At 43.9% G+C, this 21,125-nt stretch overlaps 1 protein-coding gene across 3 annotated transcripts in view; it reads left to right on the top strand.

Annotated features, from left to right (window-relative positions):
- Positions 1-17,842, top strand: part of ILDR1 (immunoglobulin-like domain containing receptor 1) — a 35,151-nt gene extending 17,309 nt beyond the window's left edge. The window contains exons 3-8 of one of the 3 annotated variants that reach the window (XM_011950826.1): positions 331-480; positions 4,170-4,289; positions 4,568-4,714; positions 11,880-12,011; positions 12,225-13,045; positions 17,695-17,842. In XM_011950826.1, the coding sequence (XP_011806216.1) occupies positions 331-480; positions 4,170-4,289; positions 4,568-4,714; positions 11,880-12,011; positions 12,225-13,045; positions 17,695-17,736 (1,412 nt within the window). In that variant the 3' untranslated portion in view covers positions 17,737-17,842. The remainder of the gene's footprint in view (positions 1-330; positions 481-4,169; positions 4,290-4,567; positions 4,715-11,879; positions 12,012-12,224; positions 13,046-17,694) is intronic. The other 2 variants (XM_011950827.1, XM_011950828.1) reach the window with 2 other exon arrangements.
- Positions 17,843-21,125: the final 3,283 nt, after the last annotated feature.

A 21,125-nucleotide genomic window follows, 5' to 3' on the forward strand; every position in this document is an offset into this window, starting at 1 on the left:
GGGTGACTTTGAAAATGAGACAAGGGAAGTTGGAATAGGAGATGGGGGATACAGCCGGCATGAAATCATGGCCTGTTAGGGGGTCAGGAGTCTGGCTGCTCAAAGTGTGGTGCCTGATATCACCAGGGAGCATATTAGAAATGAAAATCTCAGATACCACTCTAGACCTGCAGAATCAGGATCTTCATGATTAACAAGAGTCCCAAGGGATGCATAGTCTTGGGAAAAATTGAGATACTTCACTGTGTCTCACGCCTGGAGCAGAAAGGGAACCTTTCTTTGTGGGAAACCCCTATAGCTGTGTGACTCTAGTGTGCCCTCTCTCCTCAGCATACCAGGCAGCTTTATCCCTGGGCCAGGACCCATCCAACGACTGCAACGACAACCAGCGGGAAGTTCGCATCGTGGCCCAGCGGCGGGGGCAGAATGAGCCCGTGCTGGGGGTAGATTACCGGCAGCGCAAGATCACCATCCAGAACCGTGAGTGCGGGGGAGGTGTCGGGGAACTGGGGGTGGGGGGAGGTGCAGACACCAGGCCTGGCAGGCTGAGTCAGCATGGGATTTCCCATTTCTTTCTGCTGCCTGTTGGTCTACTTGGTCGCTGTCATTGTTTGAGGAAAGTGCCAGCTTCATAGAATGTGCTGCACCAGCTGAAGTTACTTCCCTGGAAGTTGGTCTCTGGACCAGAGGTTGTTCTGTTGCTATCTATAGCTTTGGCTAAAAGTCTAGGGGTGAGTGGTTTCCTTTGCTTTCCTGAGATTCAGGGCTAAGATGTGGATCAGATTTCTTTGATTCATTCCACAAATTGCTCTCGGGGCCTACTGAAACCGCAGGTCACTGAGTTTCCCTCTGGCTATTCCTGTTGTTCATATGGAAGGAAATAGGGGGCACTGAGCAGATGACCACCTTGAGACCACTGTCCTCCACTGATAGAGGAAAGAACACTGCGCTTGGACTAAAATGCCCCAGTGAGAGTCCTAGTGCTTCCTCTCACTAGCTCAGTGACCAGTAATCAGTTATTATCTTTTTTTTTTTTTTTTTTTTTTGAGAGAGTCTTGCTATGTCACCCAGGCTGGAGTGCAGTGGTGCGATCTCAGCTCACTGCAAGCTCCGCCTCCCGGGTTCATGCCATTCTGCTACCTCAGCCTCCCCAACAGCTGGGACTACAGGTGCCTGCCGCCACACCCGGCTAATTTTTTTGTATTTTTAGTAGAGACGGGGTTTCACCATGTTAGCCAGGATGGTCTCGATCTCCTGACCTCATGATCCGCCTGCCTCAGCCTCCCAAAGTGCTGGGATTACAGGCGTGAGCCACCGCGCCCGACCTGATCAGTTATTTTCTTTGGCTTATTTTTCCTCATCTGAACGATGGGCATTGTGGTGTCTTCCTCCCTACTCCAAAGTGAATATCTAGTGTGATATGTGAGAGCTGTGTCCAAAGCCTGTCTATTCTCTGTGCCCTGAGCAGGGAGTAGTGGTGAGAGCCCTGACTCTGGAGTCAGGTGCGAGTGTGCATCCCAGTTCTGCATTTACAGGGTATATGAACCTGGGCAAGTGTCTACAATTTTTCAGCCTCAATTTCTATAAAATGGGACTTGCCATAGTACCTAGATCATAGAGATTTGTGGGGAGTAAGGTAATATGTATAAAGCATTTAGCAAATAGGAAGTGGGCAGTAAGCATTAGTTATCACTCCGTATACTTTTGGATAAATGGCTTAGCTCCTCATATTTCTATTGTGTAATCCACAGTCGCTGCCGTAGATCAGCACAGAATTCAGAGCCTATTTCAATGGGCTTTATGTGCTGTGTTAAATAAATATTTGTTTGTTAAAAGGGGAAAAAGGGAAGAATACACCCACTGGGCCACTCATGGTGGCCACAGATAGCTACAGTATCAAGGAATCAGTGAATATTCTGACTGTTTAAAGGGAGGTCACTTAACGGGAACCAGATTAATAATTGCTTTCAGTTTTGTCTGTAACACTTAAGTCTGACTTTTTTTTTTTTTTTTTTTACATTCGGCCTCTGATTTCCCCAAGCCAGCCCTCAGCTTTAGGGTACATCTGTCCTTGTTTTCTAGTCTCCAGGGGCATCTCTAAAGATCCAAGGTGGTTCTGCCTTTTCCAAAGCCAGCAGAATTTGTTCTTCTCTGACCTCAAAGTTTCAAGCCTCTTTAATTAGCAAATTACCTGTACAGTTTCTGAAAGATGGAAATCCCCATAGTAGCTAGTCCCTACTCTTATTTTTTTTTCTAAAACATGAAGGTAAATACCTTCCACTACTTCCATTCCCAGCCACCTTTGGCTCAAACCCTGCTTCGTTCTTACTCCCACAGGAATACGTTAGTATTCCCCTCTGTTTTTACTTCTGTCTCCAGGCTTGTTGGGACTTCCTGGAGTCCTTGTGTTCTGACACTTTGTTGCCTATGCTTGCATCATTTGAGATGACCCTGTCAAATCAGTCCTTAGATCCTTTAAAACATTAACATATCTGAACACCCTTCTTACTCTGACATCCCCTCAAATACTCTTTATGTCTCCAATAAAAATTAGAGCAGATTTACAATACACATCATGCCCCGAGGGGGAATTTTTTAAAAGCACTTTCACCATTTTTCCAAGTCCAGGGTAAGCTTATTTCTGGGAAAGGTAGTGGGTTTGGAAAATAGTGGGTAGGAAAAAATTGTAGGTACTGACGTAGAAAGAGAAGGAAACAGAAGTCAAAGTTAGGTCCACGGGTGCGTGACCTTGCATTTTTGTTTCATTTCCTCAATAAACATTTCTTGACAAACAGATAATAAAGAATTGCAGATATTACAACCGACTTAGCAGGAGCAATTCTGTAACGCTAAGGTTCCGTGGCGCTGGTGCTTACTGTGGGTGGGGGAACTGGAACTGCCACTGTACTTCGCACAGAGGCTGCCCTGATGCCTTTGACTGGATTTTAAACCCTTTCAGGACAGAAAAGGGTTTTGTTTCTCTTTACATCTCCTCGGTGCCTGACATAGTGCTGGACCCACAAAAGTGAATATTTATTGACTTTGCTAAACTTGAACATAAATATTAACCATTCATTTTAAGTTCCTTGTAGATGCTGGATATTAGACATTTGTCAGATGGATAGATTGCAAAAATTTTCCCCCATTCTGTAGGTTGTCTGTCCACCCTGATGATCCTATAAGTGGAAAGCTGGATGATGAGAATGCCTGGACACATGGGGGGAACAATACACACTGCGGCCTGTTGGAGGGTTTGGGGGTGTAGGAGGGAGAGCATCAGGAAGAACAGCTGTTGGATGCTGGGCTTAATACCTAGGTGATGGGATGATCTGTGCAGCAAACCACCATGGCACACATTTACCTGTGTAACAAACCTGCACATACACCCCGGCCTTAAAATTTAAAAAAACAAAAATGAATGTACAGCAAATATATATATATATAAACCCTTCATCTATCCTAATATAGGTATACAACACTGAGTGCTCACAAGAACTGAAACTCTTCTTGAGTTACATTTACTCTTAAAATACTGGCATTTTATCTTTATTCAAGTTCATCTCATACCTGTCCTTCAGGATCCAGAGATAACTGCTCATTTTAGGCTGACAAGGGACCTAGAATCTGGAGTTTTTCTACCCAATGTAGAGAAGACAGGAAAGCTTGGTGGGTACTAGTACTAGCTTTGAGGCAGAGAGATGTGGGTTTGAACCTACCTCTGATGAGCATTGTCTGTATGTTATTAGGCCAGTTCGTTTGAGTCTTGATTTTCCTCATCTGAAATGCAGCTAAATAGTCATTTCCACTGTACCAGTTGGGATTAGGTCTGATTGCGAGGAAGTAAAAGCCCCATATACTGGCAACTTAAACAGTATTTTATGTTTAACTTTTTTTGAGATAGGGTCTCACTGTGTTGCTCAGGCTGGAGTGCATTAGCACATTCATAGCTAACTGCAGCTTCAACTTCCTAGGCTCAAGCGATCCTCCCACTTCGGTCTCCAGAGAAACTGGGACTATAGGCACATGCCACCATGCCTGGATAATTTTTTTATTCTTATTTTTTGTAAATACAAGGTCTCACCATGCTGCCCAGGTCTTGAGGCTGTCACAGGTTAGACACCAGTGCTCTCTCCTCTGACACTGGCACTTTCTCCCTCCTTACTGTGTAGGAGCAGATCTTGTGATTAATGAAGTGATGTGGTGGGACCATGGAGTGTATTACTGCACCATTGAGGCTCCAGGGGACACATCAGGAGACCCCGATAAGGAAGTAAAGCTCATCGTCCTGCGTAAGTGCTACTGGAGCTTTCTATTCAGTCTACCTCACTGCCGTAACACTTCTACTCACAGGAAAAAAAACAGAAATAAACAAGCCTGAGTTCTTGTCATTGGATTATCAACCTCTGAAGTTCCCTTATCAAAGCTAAACTTTTAATTTTTTGCCAACATATTGCTGAACTTTAACCTGTAGGTCAAGAGCTGTGTTTATGAGACCTCTAGGACATCAGAGCTGGAAGTATTCCCCCTGAATGTTTAGTTCAGCCCCTGCTTGGCTTCTCCCCTGCAGACTGGCTGACCGTGATCTTCATCATCTTGGGAGCCCTCCTCCTCCTGCTGCTGATTGGAGTGTGCTGGTGCCAGTGCTGTCCTCAGTATTGCTGCTGCTATATCCGCTGTCCCTGCTGTCCCGCCCGCTGCTGCTGTCCTGAGAAAGGTGAGCGGGGACAGACAAGCAGTGGAATGGAGTGGATTAGGGACCAGGACTTGAAGTAGATCAGCTTCAAGTGCCAGGTCAAAGGTTCTTCCAGGTTCTGTCCTCCCATCACAGGGTCAGAGGACATTAGCCTCAGCCCTGAAAATGATGCTTAGGGAGGTTAGGGAGCCACATGGAAGGTGGCTGAAATGAGGACATTTGCTTGTCCACTCTCAGGCTGCCTAAAGCATCTCTCAGATAGCTCTGCCTACTGATGGCATTTCCTCAGCAGCCCTGATGTGCCTGTGCTTCAATCTTCATTCCTAGCACTGACCTCATTTGGATATAAGGTGGGCTAGAGTGAGTGGTTTAAATAAGCCAGTAAGAGAGAAGACCACTTGTAAAGGAAAACAAAACTGTTTTTTCCTGTTCTCACATGCCCTTCAATACTTCGGACACCAAGTGTGTGTGTGTTTTCCCCACACAAAAAGGAATTCTTCAGCAGACACCAACTGAATGTCCTATAATTTAACTCAATTCTGATGCTATTTACCTGGAAATAGCACCAGACCCCACAGGTGGAAGACTTAGTCCCACAAGACCACCCCCTACTTCAGATGCCAACTGCAGTTACAACTAGTAGGTTGTCACCTGTGCTTCTGAGGAAATGGCTATAAATTGGTAGTTACCACGACCCTTTCCTCCAGTTCAATTAATTTGCTAGAGCAGCTCACAGAATTTAAGGAAACACTTTACTTATGTTTACCCACTTATTGCAAAGAATATTTAAAAGAATACAAGTGAACAGCCAGATGAAGAGATGTATAGAGCAAGGTATCTGGGAGCGGGGCGGGGCTTCCATGTCCTCTCCAGGTGTGCCACCCTCCCAGTACCTCCGTCTTTAGCAACCAGGAAGCTCCCCCAACCCAGTCCTTTTGGGTTTTTATGGAGACTTCATTACATAGGCATGATTGATTAAGTCATTGGCTATCGGTGATCAACTCAACCTTCAGCCACTCTCCCCTCCCTAGAGGTCAGGAGGTAGGGATGATTTCTGTTTCTTCTTTTTTATTTTCCTCCTTAACTTAATTTTTGGCTGCCACCTCCAGGTTTTCTGACTCAATTGGTCCAAGGTAGGACCTGAGAATTTTTATTCCTCTAGCAATCAAAATGAGTGACTGAGGCCTAAGTCTCAGATCATTGAGGTTTATTGAGCTAGCTTGAGGGCATACCCAGGGAAAAAACATAAGTCACAGATGCATCTGTGACTGTTTTTTTTTTTTTTTTCAAAGAAGTTCCCAGGAGGTTTAGTATTTATACATTTTCCTTAAGAAGTGGAGGGCAGCAATGAAACAAATGATTACACACTTGTGAAACTTAAGTTAGTGCCCAGCAAATCTGTATTTTACATAAGAGAAAGTGAATATTAGAAAAGGGGAAAAGAGGAATTAGACTTTATCTTGTCTTTGTTCTGTACCTGGGAAGATAAGCTAGTAATTGACATTATCCATGTGGAGTCTTTTTGAAAGGGCTGGTCACTGTGGGTGGGGATATAATGAGATGAGTCTGACCTCCCATCCTGTCATGGCCATGAACTTAGCTTCCAAGGTTTCTCTGGGGTCCCCTTGGCCAAGAGGGGGTCTGTTAGTCATTTGGGGGCTTAGAACTTTATTTGTATTTCTTATGTCAAAAGTTCCCAGGTGATGTGCTGCTGCTGGTAGATGGGCCACACTTTGAGAATCCTTGAGTTAGGGCAAGGGAAGAGGCAGCAGATGATCTTATTTTCAATGTGATCTTCCTTTGGACTAACGTCTGATCCTTTAAAACAGAACTGTAACAGAATTATGCCCTTAAAAATGTTGGCTACAGAATACATGGTAAAGGCAAAATAATACAAAATTATTCTATAAAGATATTTTCTTGGTCAAATAGATGGAATAGTGCCAACTGCGTTAAATAGAAGGTTTTTAATTTTTTTTTTTTTTGGCTTTTGTTTTCAATAACATTTCCTCTTCCTGATGATCTAAATAAAGTACTATATTGTAGGAAATTTGAGAAATTCAGGAAAATGTAATGACTCATCTGAGTACCCAGAGGTAACACTTTTATCAGTTTGATCCATTTGAAAGGAAATGTTTTAAGGGAAAAATAATGAATGACCTATTAAGATAGAAACAAAATCTGATCTACAATGTGAAGAAAGTCGGTGGCCTGAGTCTGGTTTCAGGACTATGCTCTGAGGTTGCTGTCTTACAGGAAAAGAGAACTAACTTTTATTGGATGTCTGACATGTAGTCCCCTTGCATACATTTCCTCACTGAATCCTCACAACCACCCTAGAAGGCAGATGTCATCCCTATTTAACAGACAGGAGACCAAAGGTCAGAAAAGCCCCACAGCTAGGAAATAGCAGTGGCTTTGCAGAGTTGAATCCATGTTCATCTGACTGGTGAAAGTCTGCATTCCTACAGCAGAGGCTGCCACAGTCTCTGTAGGTGGATCACTGTGGGATTGGCTAAGACATCATAGGAGGGGAAAAGTTACAGAGGATGCAGCATTGGACTGCGGGGCTCCCTACCTTTCAGGGACCTCAGGGAGGAGGCCATGGAGAGGCCACTGTCGCTGGAGAAATAATATGTAGGATGAGATAAGAAAAACCCGCCCAAGATGGCTGCTTAGATTCCCTAGGTTCGTGGGGCACTAAAAGCAGGCAAGACTGGGGACAAAGCTAACACAGATGATAAGTGCATCCTTTATTAGTAAACTAATAACTGGAGGTTCTGGGGGAGAGTTGTTTCTCCTGAGGGATTAGGTTCATTTTAAAAAACTAGTAAAATCAAGAAATGCAGACCACAAAGGTCCCTGAACTTGGACCGATGATGTCACTTTCAAAGTGAGTCACTGGAGCAGAGTGTCCTGAGAAGTTTGTTGACAAGAAGAATTGCATGGAAGGGCATGAGTTATTACTTACTCCTCTTTGGTTAGAGGAGTAAGGGGTTATTGTTGGTGTTTGGAGAATAAGGTGATCCTAAACATGTTTATAAGCAATGAACCAAGGTTAATATCAAGTGAGTAAAGTGAAGCATTAAGAAGTGAGGTGGTCACTGATGAATGATGACGCTGGTAGGAGTGGCCTCAGCTCTACAAGGAAAGAACTGGCCCTTAGAGAGTGGAAGGGAAAGGGAAGCAGCCTAGTCTAGCCTCTGAAGACAGAAAGGAAGTCATTAAAATGTGGAGGATGATTAAGATGTAAGGGAGGAAGCTGAGGGAGCTCACATCTTCCTGACTCGATTTCAGCAAATCAAAATTCTAGATGCAGAAGGAAGCTTCGAGAAACATGTCAGTGATTCTTGAACTTCTTTGATCACATCCCACCTCCCCAACCTGCTCCCACTTTCTAGTGAGAGTTAAAAAAGGATTAGAGAGGAGAAAAATGAAAATAAGACCAAATTTTAGTAACCCTTGATAGCTCACCTAGTAGTGGTAAACAGCCCTCAGTAGGACTTAAAGATAGACGTTTTTGAAATGGAAACGTACTTTTTCTGTGAAAACTGGAGAAACGCCTTTCATCCCTAGAGCGGTTACTGGCCCTCCTTACTGGAGAACCTCCAGGCATGCCCTGCAGTAGGCCACAGCCACAGTGAGAATCTCTGATGTCTCCTGCCCCATCTCCTTCTGCCTCACAGCTGAAGGAAGTGAAGTCGAGGGAGGTTTTTCCACAATTAGTGTGTTACAGCCTGTTAGCAGTGGGCCCTGGACTAAACCTAGGTTTCTTGGCTCCATGTTCAGGGCTGGTTCCTCTTCCTTAATAGAGATGAAGTCATCAGCAGAAAGTTCACCGGCAGGGGAAGACCTAAGAGGTGGGGAATGTTTTAAGTTGCTGCTATAGAGGAGGGAAGGCATGTTTGAGAGGTTAAGAAGGAAAGCCCTATTGGGAGGAGGGCTATTTGAGGTCAGTTGCCTGGTTGGGACCCAGAAGCATCTGCTGATGGTTGCCTAAAGCTAAAATGACAAGAGTTCAAAGGGGCATGGGATTCTAGGAAGCACCTGAGGATGTCCCAGAAACGACTGGTCAGTCAAATCAGGGAGGACTGGTAGTTTTGGAGAAAGCAAATAGACTGAATGACCATAGGTTAAAAGAAGGGCAAGGGCTGGGCGGGGTGGCTCACGCCTGTAATACCAGTACTTTGGGAGGCCAAGGCAGGTGGATCGCCTGAGGTCAGGAGTTCAAGAGCAGCCTGGCCAACATGGTGAAACCCCATCTCTACTAAAAACACAAAAATTAGCAGAGCATGGTGGCGGGCGCCTATAATCCCAGCTACTCGGGAGGCTGAGACGGAAGAATCGCTTGAACCCTAGAGGCGAATGTTGCAGTGAGCCGAGATAGTGCCATTGCACTCCAGCCTGGGTAACATGGTGAAACCCCATCTCTACTAAAAACACAAAAATTAGCAGAGCATGGTGGCGGGCGCCTATAATCCCAGCTACTCGGGAGGCTGAGACGGAAGAATCGCTTGAACCCTAGAGGCGAATGTTGCAGTGAGCCGAGATAGTGCCATTGCACTCCAGCCTGGGTGACAGAGTGAGACTCCATCTCAGAAAAATTAATTAATTAATTAATTAATTAAAAGAAGGGCAAGAATGAGTTCTGTAAGAGTGGAGAGGGGATGGTAAGGGATGGTGAACAAAGTGTTGAGAGTCCTCAGCAGTCAATTCCAAGTTGATTCCTACATTGTTGAAACAGGGAGCTTGTTGAAAATACAAATTTTCTTGCCTTGCATTAGACCAACTGAAGGAGGGTCCCTGGGAATGAGACTCAGAAAGCTGTAGTTTTAACAAGCTCATTAAAGGTGACTAAGGCAGACTTTACTCCACTGAGGTTAAGAGAACTTATTGGGAGTCTTTTGCAGCTTTGTTGCCTTGTCCAGGTTTCCTACTTTTATTGCCTATCTGATTCCCCGTTAGGTGAGCAACAGATGCCCCTGAAAGCCTAGACATCCCGTGAGGCTGTTTTCAGGGATGCAGGGGAAGGCAGGCAAGAGAAAAACTCAAAGACTATGTCTTCCAATCTGTTTCATTAGTTGTAGTGCAACAAGGAAGCGGGAGACCCTGGAAAAAAGGTTGTGGTAACTAAGGAAGCAGGTGAGTTAATCTCTGGACCGTGTGAAAAATCTCCGGGAAATGTCAGAAACGTGCATGAAGGATCTGGAAGGGTTGTTAGAGAGTTATTTGTGAAGGGTGTCCCTTTAGTGAAAAAAATCATTTGAGGAGCAAAGAGGAAGCACAACTCTGCCTTTCTCCCTGATTGAAGGAAGCAGGAGAAGGAGTGGCTAAATGGGAATAGGACCATCTGGAAAAGGCAAGGATTCCATTAAAGGGATACAGTGGGTAGGGTTGTTCTTCTTGGAATCAGATGTCCCCAGACCATGGAAGGAGAGACTAGTCTGGAGTGGACTTTGAAAGGTCTGGAGCTGAGTTAGAGAGACGTAAATTGAGGAGGTGCCTGCAGGGAAGGTTTTTTGCTTCATCACAGAAAATAAAGGAGTCTGGGGACTCGGTGGTATGGCACACAAAGAGCATAGGCTTGAGTGTCGCACAGGTTCACATCCTGGCTCTGCCAGTCGCTAGCTGTGGGACCTTAGGTTGGGAAGGTAATCTCTCTGAGCCCAACTTCCTCATTGGATTCCCAGATGAAGAGATTTTTCAGAGAACTAGTTAGCTTATGTAAGGTAAATTACACGTATAAGGCTGGACATTCCAGTATGTGTGTTGGTGGTAGCCAGTAGAGGGAGCTGGGGAGCGGCAGCTCTGCAGAGGGAGAGGGCAGCTCTGAGCTTGTGGACCTGTCTTCAGGGAGGCTCAAGGCTATCAGTTGGCATGAAGGTGTAGCTGCTGGGGGAGCTGCAAGTTTGCATCTGATTTCCTCCAGGCTAGGCTGTGACTCACACTGAGGGTTGACGCTCCGGACACTTCTGGGGACTCTGTTACAACCACTTCCTGTTGTGCTGGGAGTTTCGTACTGGAATCACTGGGCAGCCCACTGGATGACCCCTTTGCTGCTGGCCTTGGCAAACCCTACACTCTATATGACTGTGTTCAGGATGCCAGCTTTCTGTCCCCTTCTGTGCCTGGGCCCTGCTGTTTTAGGGGTGGCCACAGGGCCCAGGGAAGCAAGGAGGAACTGAGAATGCCAGGCTGGGGCCTATCCTCGTTCACACTGAGGCCCGCACTTCCTGCCCTCAACATACAGGTACGCGTCCAACATGCGTGGATAGGCAGAGCACTTAGGAAACATGAGGCACTCAGCCACAACTACCCCCAAAATAGAAAAGCATGAACAAAAACAACGAAATGCTTTTGTTTTTAATTTGTGCTCACTGTGGGTTGTATGGCTCAGATCAGCCCCACCTAAGGGGCTAGAGTGACATTTCTATGGATCCTTGCACTACTTTTTTTATATGATTTTCTTTGCCATAAAGGAAATAGTATTTCTCATCCCCCTTCCCTGCCTCCACCCCACCCCTTAGAAATTCCCCTACTTAGGGACAATCTCAATAAGGCGAGGAGAAGAGTAGAAAAGACCCACTGGAATCTACTTGAGCTTTTTGCACACCCTTGCCTTCTTCCCACGAATTTTTTTCCACCCAGGGTTGGCATGCCAGCTAGAAACACTCTTCCATATAATTGCCAAGTAATTCTGCCCATTATCTTCAGTATCATGCCCTTCCCTTTTTCTTTCACTCTGAGCAGATGCCCCCAGCCCCTGATTCACAGCCTCCTCTAAGTCCTTTGCATCTGTACCTTCTGTTTCCGGCCTTTGGCTTCTAGTTTTGTTGGCCTATGGCCCAGTAATTCATTGTATGCTAGTATCCATGAATCTACCTATGCATTTTTGGTGACCTTAGGAATGGGCAAGGTGATGAAATGATTTTGAGGCTAGGAATCAAGTTTTAAGAATATACTTTCCTGGGATACAGAAGTTGCAGTCTTGAAGAGAATTTAGTTCCAGCTCCTCGCCAGGGGGACATTTAATTTACTACCCCCTTAACCCTTACTCCCATGCAAGATAGGTGAGAACAGACAAGAGAAGCTGGCCTCTTGCAGGGCCCCTAGGTGGAGAGAAGTGAAGTGAGAGGTGTGGGGCTTGCCTGGCTGAGGGTCTGCATTTCTCCTTCTTCCCCTGCAGCCCTGGCCCGCCACCGCTACATGAAGCAGGCCCAGGCCCTAGGTCCTCAGATGATGGAAAAACCCCTGTACTGGGGGGCGGACAGGAGCTCCCAGGTTTCATCTTATCCAATGCACCCGCTGCTGCAGCGAGGTAAACTCTTCCAGAGATTTGGGATAGGGGAGGGCAGAGGGCAAGGGCAGGAACATGGGCTACATCAAGGCCTCCGTGACCAATGTGGCAGGCATATTCATGATGGAGGATGGGAGGGAATCATGCTAACCAATGTCACATTTTGATGTCCTGATTCTGAGGTGTATGTTTTGGGCCATTTGCTCTATATGTCATGTCCTTGTTTCCATTCAGATTTGTCCCTGCGGTCCAGCCTCCCTCAGCTGCCAATGACCCAGACCACCAATCACCCTCCCATCACCAATAGTGTCCTGGAGTATTTGGAGAAAGAACTGCGGAACCTCAACCTGGCACAGCCTCTGCCCCCTGACCTCAAAGCCAGATTTGGCCATCCCTGCAGCATGCTGTCCTCCCTGGGCTCCGAGGTTGTGGAACGCAGAATCATCCACCTGCCCCCACTGATCAGAGACCTGTCATCCTCAAGGAGGACCAGTGACTCCCTGCACCAGCAGTGGCTCACCCCAAATCACTCCAGGCCCTGGGATCTGAGAGATGGGAGAAGGCAGCACCATTACCCTGATTTCCACCAGGAGCTCCAGGACCGGGGGCCAAAGTCTTGGGCATTGGAAAGAAGGGAACTGGACCCATCATGGAGTGGAAGGCACCGTAGCTCTAGGCTGAATGGGTCACCCACACACTGGTCAGACAGGGATAGCCTAAGCGATGTCCCCTCGTCCAGCGAGGCACGCTGGCGGCCAAGCCACCCTCCTTTCAGGAGCCGCTGTCAGGAGAGGCCCCACAGGCTCAGCCCCCGGGAGAGCACTCAGAGGCACCAGAGACGACGCAGGCACCGCAGCTACTCTCCTCCCCTGCCCTCCGGCCTCAGTTCCTGGAGCTCTGAAGAGGACAAGGAGAGGCAGCCCCAGAGCTGGGGGGCCCATCGCCGCCGCTCGCTTTCCCCACACTGGCCCGAGGAGAAGCCACCTAGCTACCGCTCACTGGATGTCACTCCAGGCAAGAATAGCAGGAAAAAAGGAAGTGTGGAGAAGCATTCGGTGAGCCTGGGGCATCCTGCTGAGGGTCGGGCATGGGCAGAGAGGACCCTCCAGCCAGGCATGACCACAGCCAACACAGGCTACCTCTCATTCTGCCACAGAGGGTGCCTCCTCCCTGTTTTGCCCAAATTACACTGTGGGCTGGGTGGACTACCTCTTGCTAAAGCTAAAGAAATCAAGCGGGTGCAGAGTGTAGGGGAGAGTTCACTGCCTATGAAGGGCCTTCTCACCATCGCTTCGGCTGTCATGGCAGTCCTGTGGGGCAGGCCAAGCGGGGTCACAGGAGAAAATGAGGCTCAGCATGATTAAGCACCTTGCAAGCTATGAGCTAGGACTTGAATGCAGATCGTTGTGGCTAAAGCCTCACCTCCTTTCACAGCTGCTTTGCTTTCTTTAATTAGCAACCCATTTCCATACCCCAAATTAGAACACTGGGCCTGACAGAAGACGCTTGTTAAGTCAGCATTCAAGGCCCTGGTATATGTGAGGTTGGGACCCTCTGAGACATCCCCTGGAAGGGACCACTAAACTGATTTTTAAAACCCTGATATTCCATATATAGGCCAAAACATTAAGATTCTGTGGATAGGCAAGATGCCAATGGGTGCCAGACATAGTTAAAAGGGGAACACAGAAGGACGTAGGCCTTTAGGGCCTCTGGATGCAGATCTTTTGTGTTGTTTTAAAGAAGTGACTTTAAAAATTATTTGGGGCTGGGCGCGGTGGCTCACGTCTGTCATCCCAGCAGTTTGGGAGGCCGAGGCAGGTGGGTCACCTGAGATCAGGAGTTCGAGACCAGCCTGGCCAACATGGTGAAACCCTGTCTCTACTAAAACTAAAAAAAAAAATTAGCTGGGTGTGGTGGCAGATGCCTGTAATCCCAGCTACTTGGGAGGCTGAGGCAGGAGAATTACTTGAATCTGGGAAGAGGAGGTTGCAGTGAGCTGAGATCGTGCCATTGCACTCCAGCCTGGGTGACAAGAACAAAACTCTGTCTCAAAAAAAAAAAAAATTATAATTAATACATCCAAATGACAGCATTCCTTTAATGTTGCCACTTTGCAAAGCTATGTTGCCATTGCTCAAAAACATTAATAAACTGCCTCAGAGCCAACTTATAGGCTATCCGTGAAGATCTTTTCTCTATTTGACCAAAATCCTTTTCTCTTTTGCTTCTGTTTAGATAGTCAAAAGTATATGCAGTAGATCTGAAAGAAGTTCCTGGAGCAGAGAGATATTATAAAAGAAGAACTGTAGTCTCTCACAGGTTTTGAAGGATACAACTCTCATTTGGAAGTACGTGTTCTGCTGCGAGTTTTTAAAAAACTCAATCACACACATGGTGTGTGCAAAGGAGCAGGCCTCTTAGGAGAGCCACAGTGCTGCTCTTTCTAGAGCAGAACCTTGGTGAGAGAGTGATTTGTGAGGAAGGTAGCAAAGACCAGCAGGCATTTCTGTAATAATCAATGGCAATTATATCATCTTCTCACAGATGTCCCTTGAGTGACAAGGATCAACAATAGTGAAAATAGCTCCCCCTTACTAAGCAGTACTGAGTTGTAGACATCTTATATAACATCTTACTTAATCCTCACAGCAACCCTGTGTGTTTTGTACTATTATCTTCATTTACAGATGATACAACTGTTTCTTCCATGTTACCAGTAAGAAAATTACATCCTGAAAGAAAATGCAGTCAAAGCTGGGACAGTCACACCTCCTTTACTCATGTTGTGACTAAACCAGGTCTCTTCATTATAACAAGAACAACAACAAAGTTAAGATCCAATTTTGGGCCCCAGATCTACAGGCTATCTTCTTCTAAGTTAAATTATTTTCTCTAAGTTAAATTATGTGGCTTCTTGTAAGTGAGAGAAGGGTGAGGAACACCAGTTACATTCCAGACACTGGATAAGCCCTTTAAGCACTTTCCAAGCTTTCTTTTTTTTTCTTTTTGAGACAGAATCTCGCTCTGTCGCCAGGCTGGAGTGCAGTGGCGCGATCTCGGCTCTCTGCATCCTCTGCCTCCCCAGTTCAAGTGATTCTCCAGCCTCAGCTTCCTGAGTAGCTGGGACTACAGGCATATGCCAGCATGCCCGGCTAATTTTTGTATTTTTAGTACAGACAGGGTTTCACCATGTTGGCCAGGATGGTCTCAATCTCTTGACCTTGTGATCCGCCTGCCTTGGCCTCCCAAAGTGCTGGGATTATAGGCATAAGCCACCGTGCCTGGCCTCCAAGCTTTATTTCATTTAATCCTCACAACTATGGGAGGCTCAGAGGTTGAGTAGCATGCCCAAAGCCACACAGCCAATAGGGAGTGAAGCTCAGGTTTGAATCGCACTTTGATTCGGTCCCAGCTACTCAGAAGGATAGGAGGATCACTTGAGCCCAGGTTCTAGGCTCAGTGAGCCATGATTGCACCACTGCACTCCAGCCTGAGCAACAGAATGTGACCTTGACTCAGAAAAAAAGGAAAGAGAGAAAGAGATTATCATTTGGAATCAATGATATCTTCTGGTGACTTTATTTCTTCCTCATTTTCTGAAAATATCACAGCTTCCTTTACCACCTACCACAACCAATCCAAATTTTCAATTGTAAAATTACTCCCAAGAAGCAAAGATTTTGTACAAGAAATTGTAAAAGCCTCCATTGTTTGGAGTCTCTTTGAGCTTATCTCCCAAGGAGTTATCACTTTACTTATCACATTCAACTTTCTATTCATATTCTGACAGTGAGCAGAGGCCCAGGACCAAAGCTTGATTTGGGAGATTGCTCAGTTTGAAGGGCACTGTGTTTAGTTTGTTTTGTTTGTAACTTAAATTTTGAATGCCTTTACTGAGGCAAAGTCTGCAGGACCAAAGTTGTGCTCTTCCCTCCTCTCCTGGGGCTGGCTGCTGCTTCTTATCCAGGCTGCCTTCCTAGCCTCTGAAGTCAATGGAGCTTGTAATGAAACATCATAATACAACTGGGCCTCTAGATGGTGACCTTCCATCATGCAGCACTGGAAGTTTCTGTTTACTGCTTGAGTTGATAAGATGTATCACTATTTTCCTAAAGCAGGCTTTCAGCAGTTACAGCTTTACCATAACTTTTTATAAAATGCTTATTTAAAATACTTTATTTGGCATTTAGAGAAACATAAATGGAAAAATTATTTTTTGGTGTTCATGTGGAAGCTTCTCTCTCAAGAGTAATTCTTAACAAACATAGGCTTCCATGCAGATGATTTCATGGGAACCTGAAATAGGTAGAAACTATATGTTACACAGTGCCCATGAGAAAATGGAAGTTATATTGAGGGATCTTCCACCCACCTTCAGAACCAGGATTACAGCCAAGATCTTCTCAATTCAGGTCTGGTGGCCTTTTCACTCCACTGAAGCTATAACCTCAGAAATATAAGGAGCAAAAACTTCAAGCTTTTACCTTCAGTGATTACAGACTTGTGTGGCCCAGGCTCCTGGATTCCTTCCAATCAAGTACCTTTCTTTCTAATCTTGTCCTAAGACATTCTCAAAGTATTTCTGGCTTGTTCCACACTTGGCCAGTATACACCTGTTCTAATACAAGAGAAAGCCATGGTGTTCTTTCTTCTCCAAGCTAAATTCAAACTTTCTGTAGAGAATCCCAGCTTTTTTCTTGACTTTTTGATTTAATTTTTAGAAAGTTTTACGTTGGCATTCTTAATCTCCTACTTTCAACAAAATGTCTACTCCTTGATCATGTCTAGGTTTTCTTTTAGCATACTTGGACAAGTTCCTTTTACTGCATTTCATTGTTTTCTATTATGTCAGAGAACATTTATCCTGCAGTATTTTGATTAGAAATCATGACCCCTGAAACTCATTTTCCTGATAAATTGGAAACTTTTTTTTTATAGCAACATGAATGTACATACATATGTGATCCCTTTTGAGCAGTATATTTTAGGACAGATACCTTGTTTTCCTATTTCAAATAAGATGAGGAAGGTTACATTCATGGACCACAACTATAGATATTCAAAACTTAAATGAAATGATCCCCTACCATAGCTAGAGAAATACGAGAAATGTCAACCACAGTTCTTCACCCTCACCGAGGAAGTGGAAAAAGCCCAAAGACCAAGTAGAGTGGAATAACTTCTAAAACAAAAGCCACTGAGTTTGGTCAGGAAGTAATTAGTGATCTTTGAAAAACAACTTTGAGAAATACTAAGGTTTGAAGCCAAACTTTTTAGAAAAAGGCTGGGAAGGAATGATTCAGGAGATTATAAAAAGGAAAAAGAGAACTGAGCAATGTCTTCATGAATGAATGGGAGGGAGATGGACTGAAGAATGGAACAGGGTACCACTTTTTGAGTCTCAGGGAGACTTGAAGGTATTAGAAAACAGAGCAAGAGGCAGAGTGAATTAGACTGGATGAAATTTTCAGAAATTAAAGGTATTTGAGGGAGTCTCTAGAGAGGTAAGCAAGAAAAACCTAAGCCTGGGGAGAGAGATTGATTTCATGAAGAGTAAAGAAGTATTTTTTAGGTTCAGATCTGCTGTCCTGGCAGCCACCACCCACTTAGGATTTGTGAATCAAGCACACCTTATGTGTTACATGCATAGACGGATTACACTGACTGGATTTTTGTGTGTGTGTATTCTTCTATTCCCCAGGAGAAAGACAGCTCTCATAGCGGAAGGAGTGTGGTCATTTAGTCACCAGGCACACAGCACAACTTCTGTGGCTACTTCTCGGCTCCTATGTGTCATCAGCATCACCTAGATTTCCAGCTGACTTGGGACCTGCAAGTCTGAATCTAACTTTAAAATACACTATAAAATAATCAAGATAGTGTGGTATTGAAATGTTGATCAATATGACATAAATTGAGAGTCCAGAAAAAAAACTCCTATAGCTGTGGATAAATTGATTTTTGACAAAGTTGCTAAGGCAATTCAATGAGGCAAAGACAGTATTTTCTTTAAATGGTGATGGACCATTTGGTTAGTCACATGCAAAAAGATAGATTTAGACTCTTACACCTTATACAAAAATTAACTTCAAATAGACAAGAGATCTAAATGTAAGAACTAAACCCCAAAAAGTATAAGAAAATCTTTTTTGTCCTCAGGTAAGGCAGAGTCCTTAGCATAATCCTTAAAAGATAAAGTGTATAAATTCAATTTTATCAAAATGTACAACTTTTGTATTTCAAAAGAATACCATTAAGAAAACAAAATACAAACTACAACTTTAGAGAACATATTTGCAAATCATATTTCTGATAAAGTACTTCTAACCAGAATATATCAGGAGGGCTTACAACTCAATAATAAGACAAACCCAACTTGTTTTAAGTGGGCAACGTTTAAATAGAGACTTCGTCAAAGAAGATATAAAAATTGCCAACAAGCACATGAAAAGATGATATACATCATTAGGGAAACGAAAATTAAAACCACAGTGAGATAACACTTCATAACCATCAGAATGGTGAGTTAGTTGGCTAGGGTTGCCATAACAAAATATCACAGACTGGGTGGCTTAAACAACAGAAATTTACTTCTCACAGTTCTGGAGACTGGAAGTTCAAGATTAAGGTGCCTGCAGATTTGGTTTCTCCTGAAGCCTCTTTTCCTTGGCTTGCAAATGGTAGCCTTCTCACTTTCTCTCTTGTATGTCCTAATCTTTTCTTTCTAGGACACCAGTCAGATTGGAGTAGGACATACCTTAAATAGCCTGATTTTAAATTAACACCCTCCTTAAAAGACTTATTTCCAAATATAGTTACATTCTGACGTACTGGAGGGTTAGTGCTTCAACATATGAATTTGGGGGACAGGGATGCAATTCACTCCATGACGTGGTAGGCATATCCATGGACTTCTGTAATAAAAGGGAATAAATTACTGACATGCTGCAACGTGAATGAGCTTCAAAAACATTATATTAAAGAAAAGAAGTCAGATACAAAGACTACATATGAGGTGATTCTATTTGTACAGAATGTCCAGAAAAGGCAAATCTATAGAGACAGAAAGTAAATTAGTGGTTGCCCAGCACTGGAGTGGGAAGAGATGGTAAGTGAACATGAGGGTTATTTTCAGAGTGATAGAAATGTTCTAAAATTGTTTGTTATGATGGTAGAACAACTTTGTAAATTTACTAGAAATTGTTAACTTGTACAATCATAACAAGTGAATTTTCTGATTTGTATATTACACCTCAGTGAAAATTTTAAGCATAGTAGTTGAACATCATTCCAAGTATTTTTTCTCTGCTTATATAGAATGAAAGCAATAGAAAACCTTTTAAAATGTGTTCATATGAATGCTACTACTTTTAGTTAAAAAAAAAAAAAACAAACTTTTGCTGGCTGCAGTGGCTCACACCTGTAATCTTAGCACTTTGGGGACCAGAGGTGGGGGGATTACTTAAGCTCAGGAATTACAGACTAGCCTCAGCAACATAGCGAGACCTCGTATCTACTAACAATAAAAATAAAAAAATAAAAAAATTAGCCAGGCATGGTGGCATGTGCTTGCACTCCCAGCTACTTGGTAGACTGAGGTGGGAGGATCACTTGAGCCTAGGAGGTCAAGGCTGCAGTGAGCTGTGACCGTGTCACTGCACTTCAGCCTGGGCAACAAAGTAAGACCTTGTCCAAGAAAAATAAAAAATAAAAACTGTTTTGCTGGATTTTAACAGAAGAAAAGTAAATTGAAGGGAAACTAGAGGAATTGTTAAGCTTTAAATTTTTCATTTCAAGGGATTTTATTTCTTAAAAGAACCCTCCTAGATTATGAAAGGAGACAAAGAAAAACATAATGCAGTTAGAATCATTGTGCTTTAAACCCTCAGGTTTCAAATGGACTTCCTGGTATTAAAAATGAAAATACTGGCACTCTCATACTTCCTCTAACATTACAGCTCTGCGTCTCTCAACTTAGTTTTGTTGTTAACAGTAAACAAAACTAGTTATGTTTATGTTAGAAAACCCAAAAAAGATAATTTTTATTCAAGGTTATTTTCCAACTTCCACAGAAGGGGAACAAAGAACTCTGATGGTCATCTTAAAAATCAAAAGGTGTTCTGATCTTTTAGGATTCTGCAGAAAAAAAAAAAAAAAAGCTGCACTTTTTTATAGAGGACAGTGTTCATAGAGTTCACTTGAAGTTCAGGTACATACATACATAAACTAGCCAAGCCTTCGGATTTATTTTAATCATCTCAAACATATTTCACAATTTTTGACAAACATAAAGGTTTACATTTCAGATGAGTCAGACAGTTTGACAGCAACAGAGCCTTAATTTCTTTAGCTGAATGGAAGGAAAGGAGGCAGAGAAATATAGTAGTAGGTAAATCTAGAGCATTGTCAAGTTTTATATTACTAGAAACCTCATCTGAATCTGAGATTAGTAAATACAACCTGTATAAGTCTGTTTTCATGCTGCTGGGCAATTTACAAAAGAAAGAGGTTTAACTGGACTTACAGTTCCACATGGCTGAAGAAGCCTCACAATCATGGCAGAAAGCAAGGAGGAGCAGGTCACATCTTATGTGTATGGCGGCAGGCAAAGAGAGAGCTGTGTAGGGGAACACCCATTTTAAAACCATCAGATCACATGCAACTCATTCACTATCACAAGAACAGCACAGGAAAGACCTGCCCCCATGATTCAATCACCTCCCACCAGGTCCCTCTCAAAACATGTGGGAATTCAAGATGGAGATTTGGGCAGGGCCACAGGCAAACTGTATCATTCTGCCCCTGGCCATTCCCAAACCTCATGTCCTCACATTTCAAAACCAATCATGCCGTCCCATCAGTCCCCCGAAGTCTCAGCTCATTTCAGCATTAACCAATAAGTCCAAGTTTAAAGTCCCATCTAGACAAGGCTGGTCCCTTCCACCTATGAGTCTGTAAAATCAAAAGCAAGTTAGTTACTTCCTAGATACACTGGGGAAACAGTCATTAGGTAAATACAGCCATTTCAAATGGGAGAAATTGGCTAAAACAAAGGAGTACAGGCCCCATGCAAGTCTGAAATCCAGCAGAGCAGTCAAATCTTTTTCTTTCTTTTTTTTTTTTATTATACTT

The sequence above is a fragment of the Colobus angolensis genome, unplaced genomic scaffold, assembly GCF_000951035.1.
Source record: "Colobus angolensis palliatus isolate OR3802 unplaced genomic scaffold, Cang.pa_1.0 Scaffold31, whole genome shotgun sequence".
Lineage (NCBI taxonomy): Eukaryota > Metazoa > Chordata > Mammalia > Primates > Cercopithecidae > Colobus > Colobus angolensis.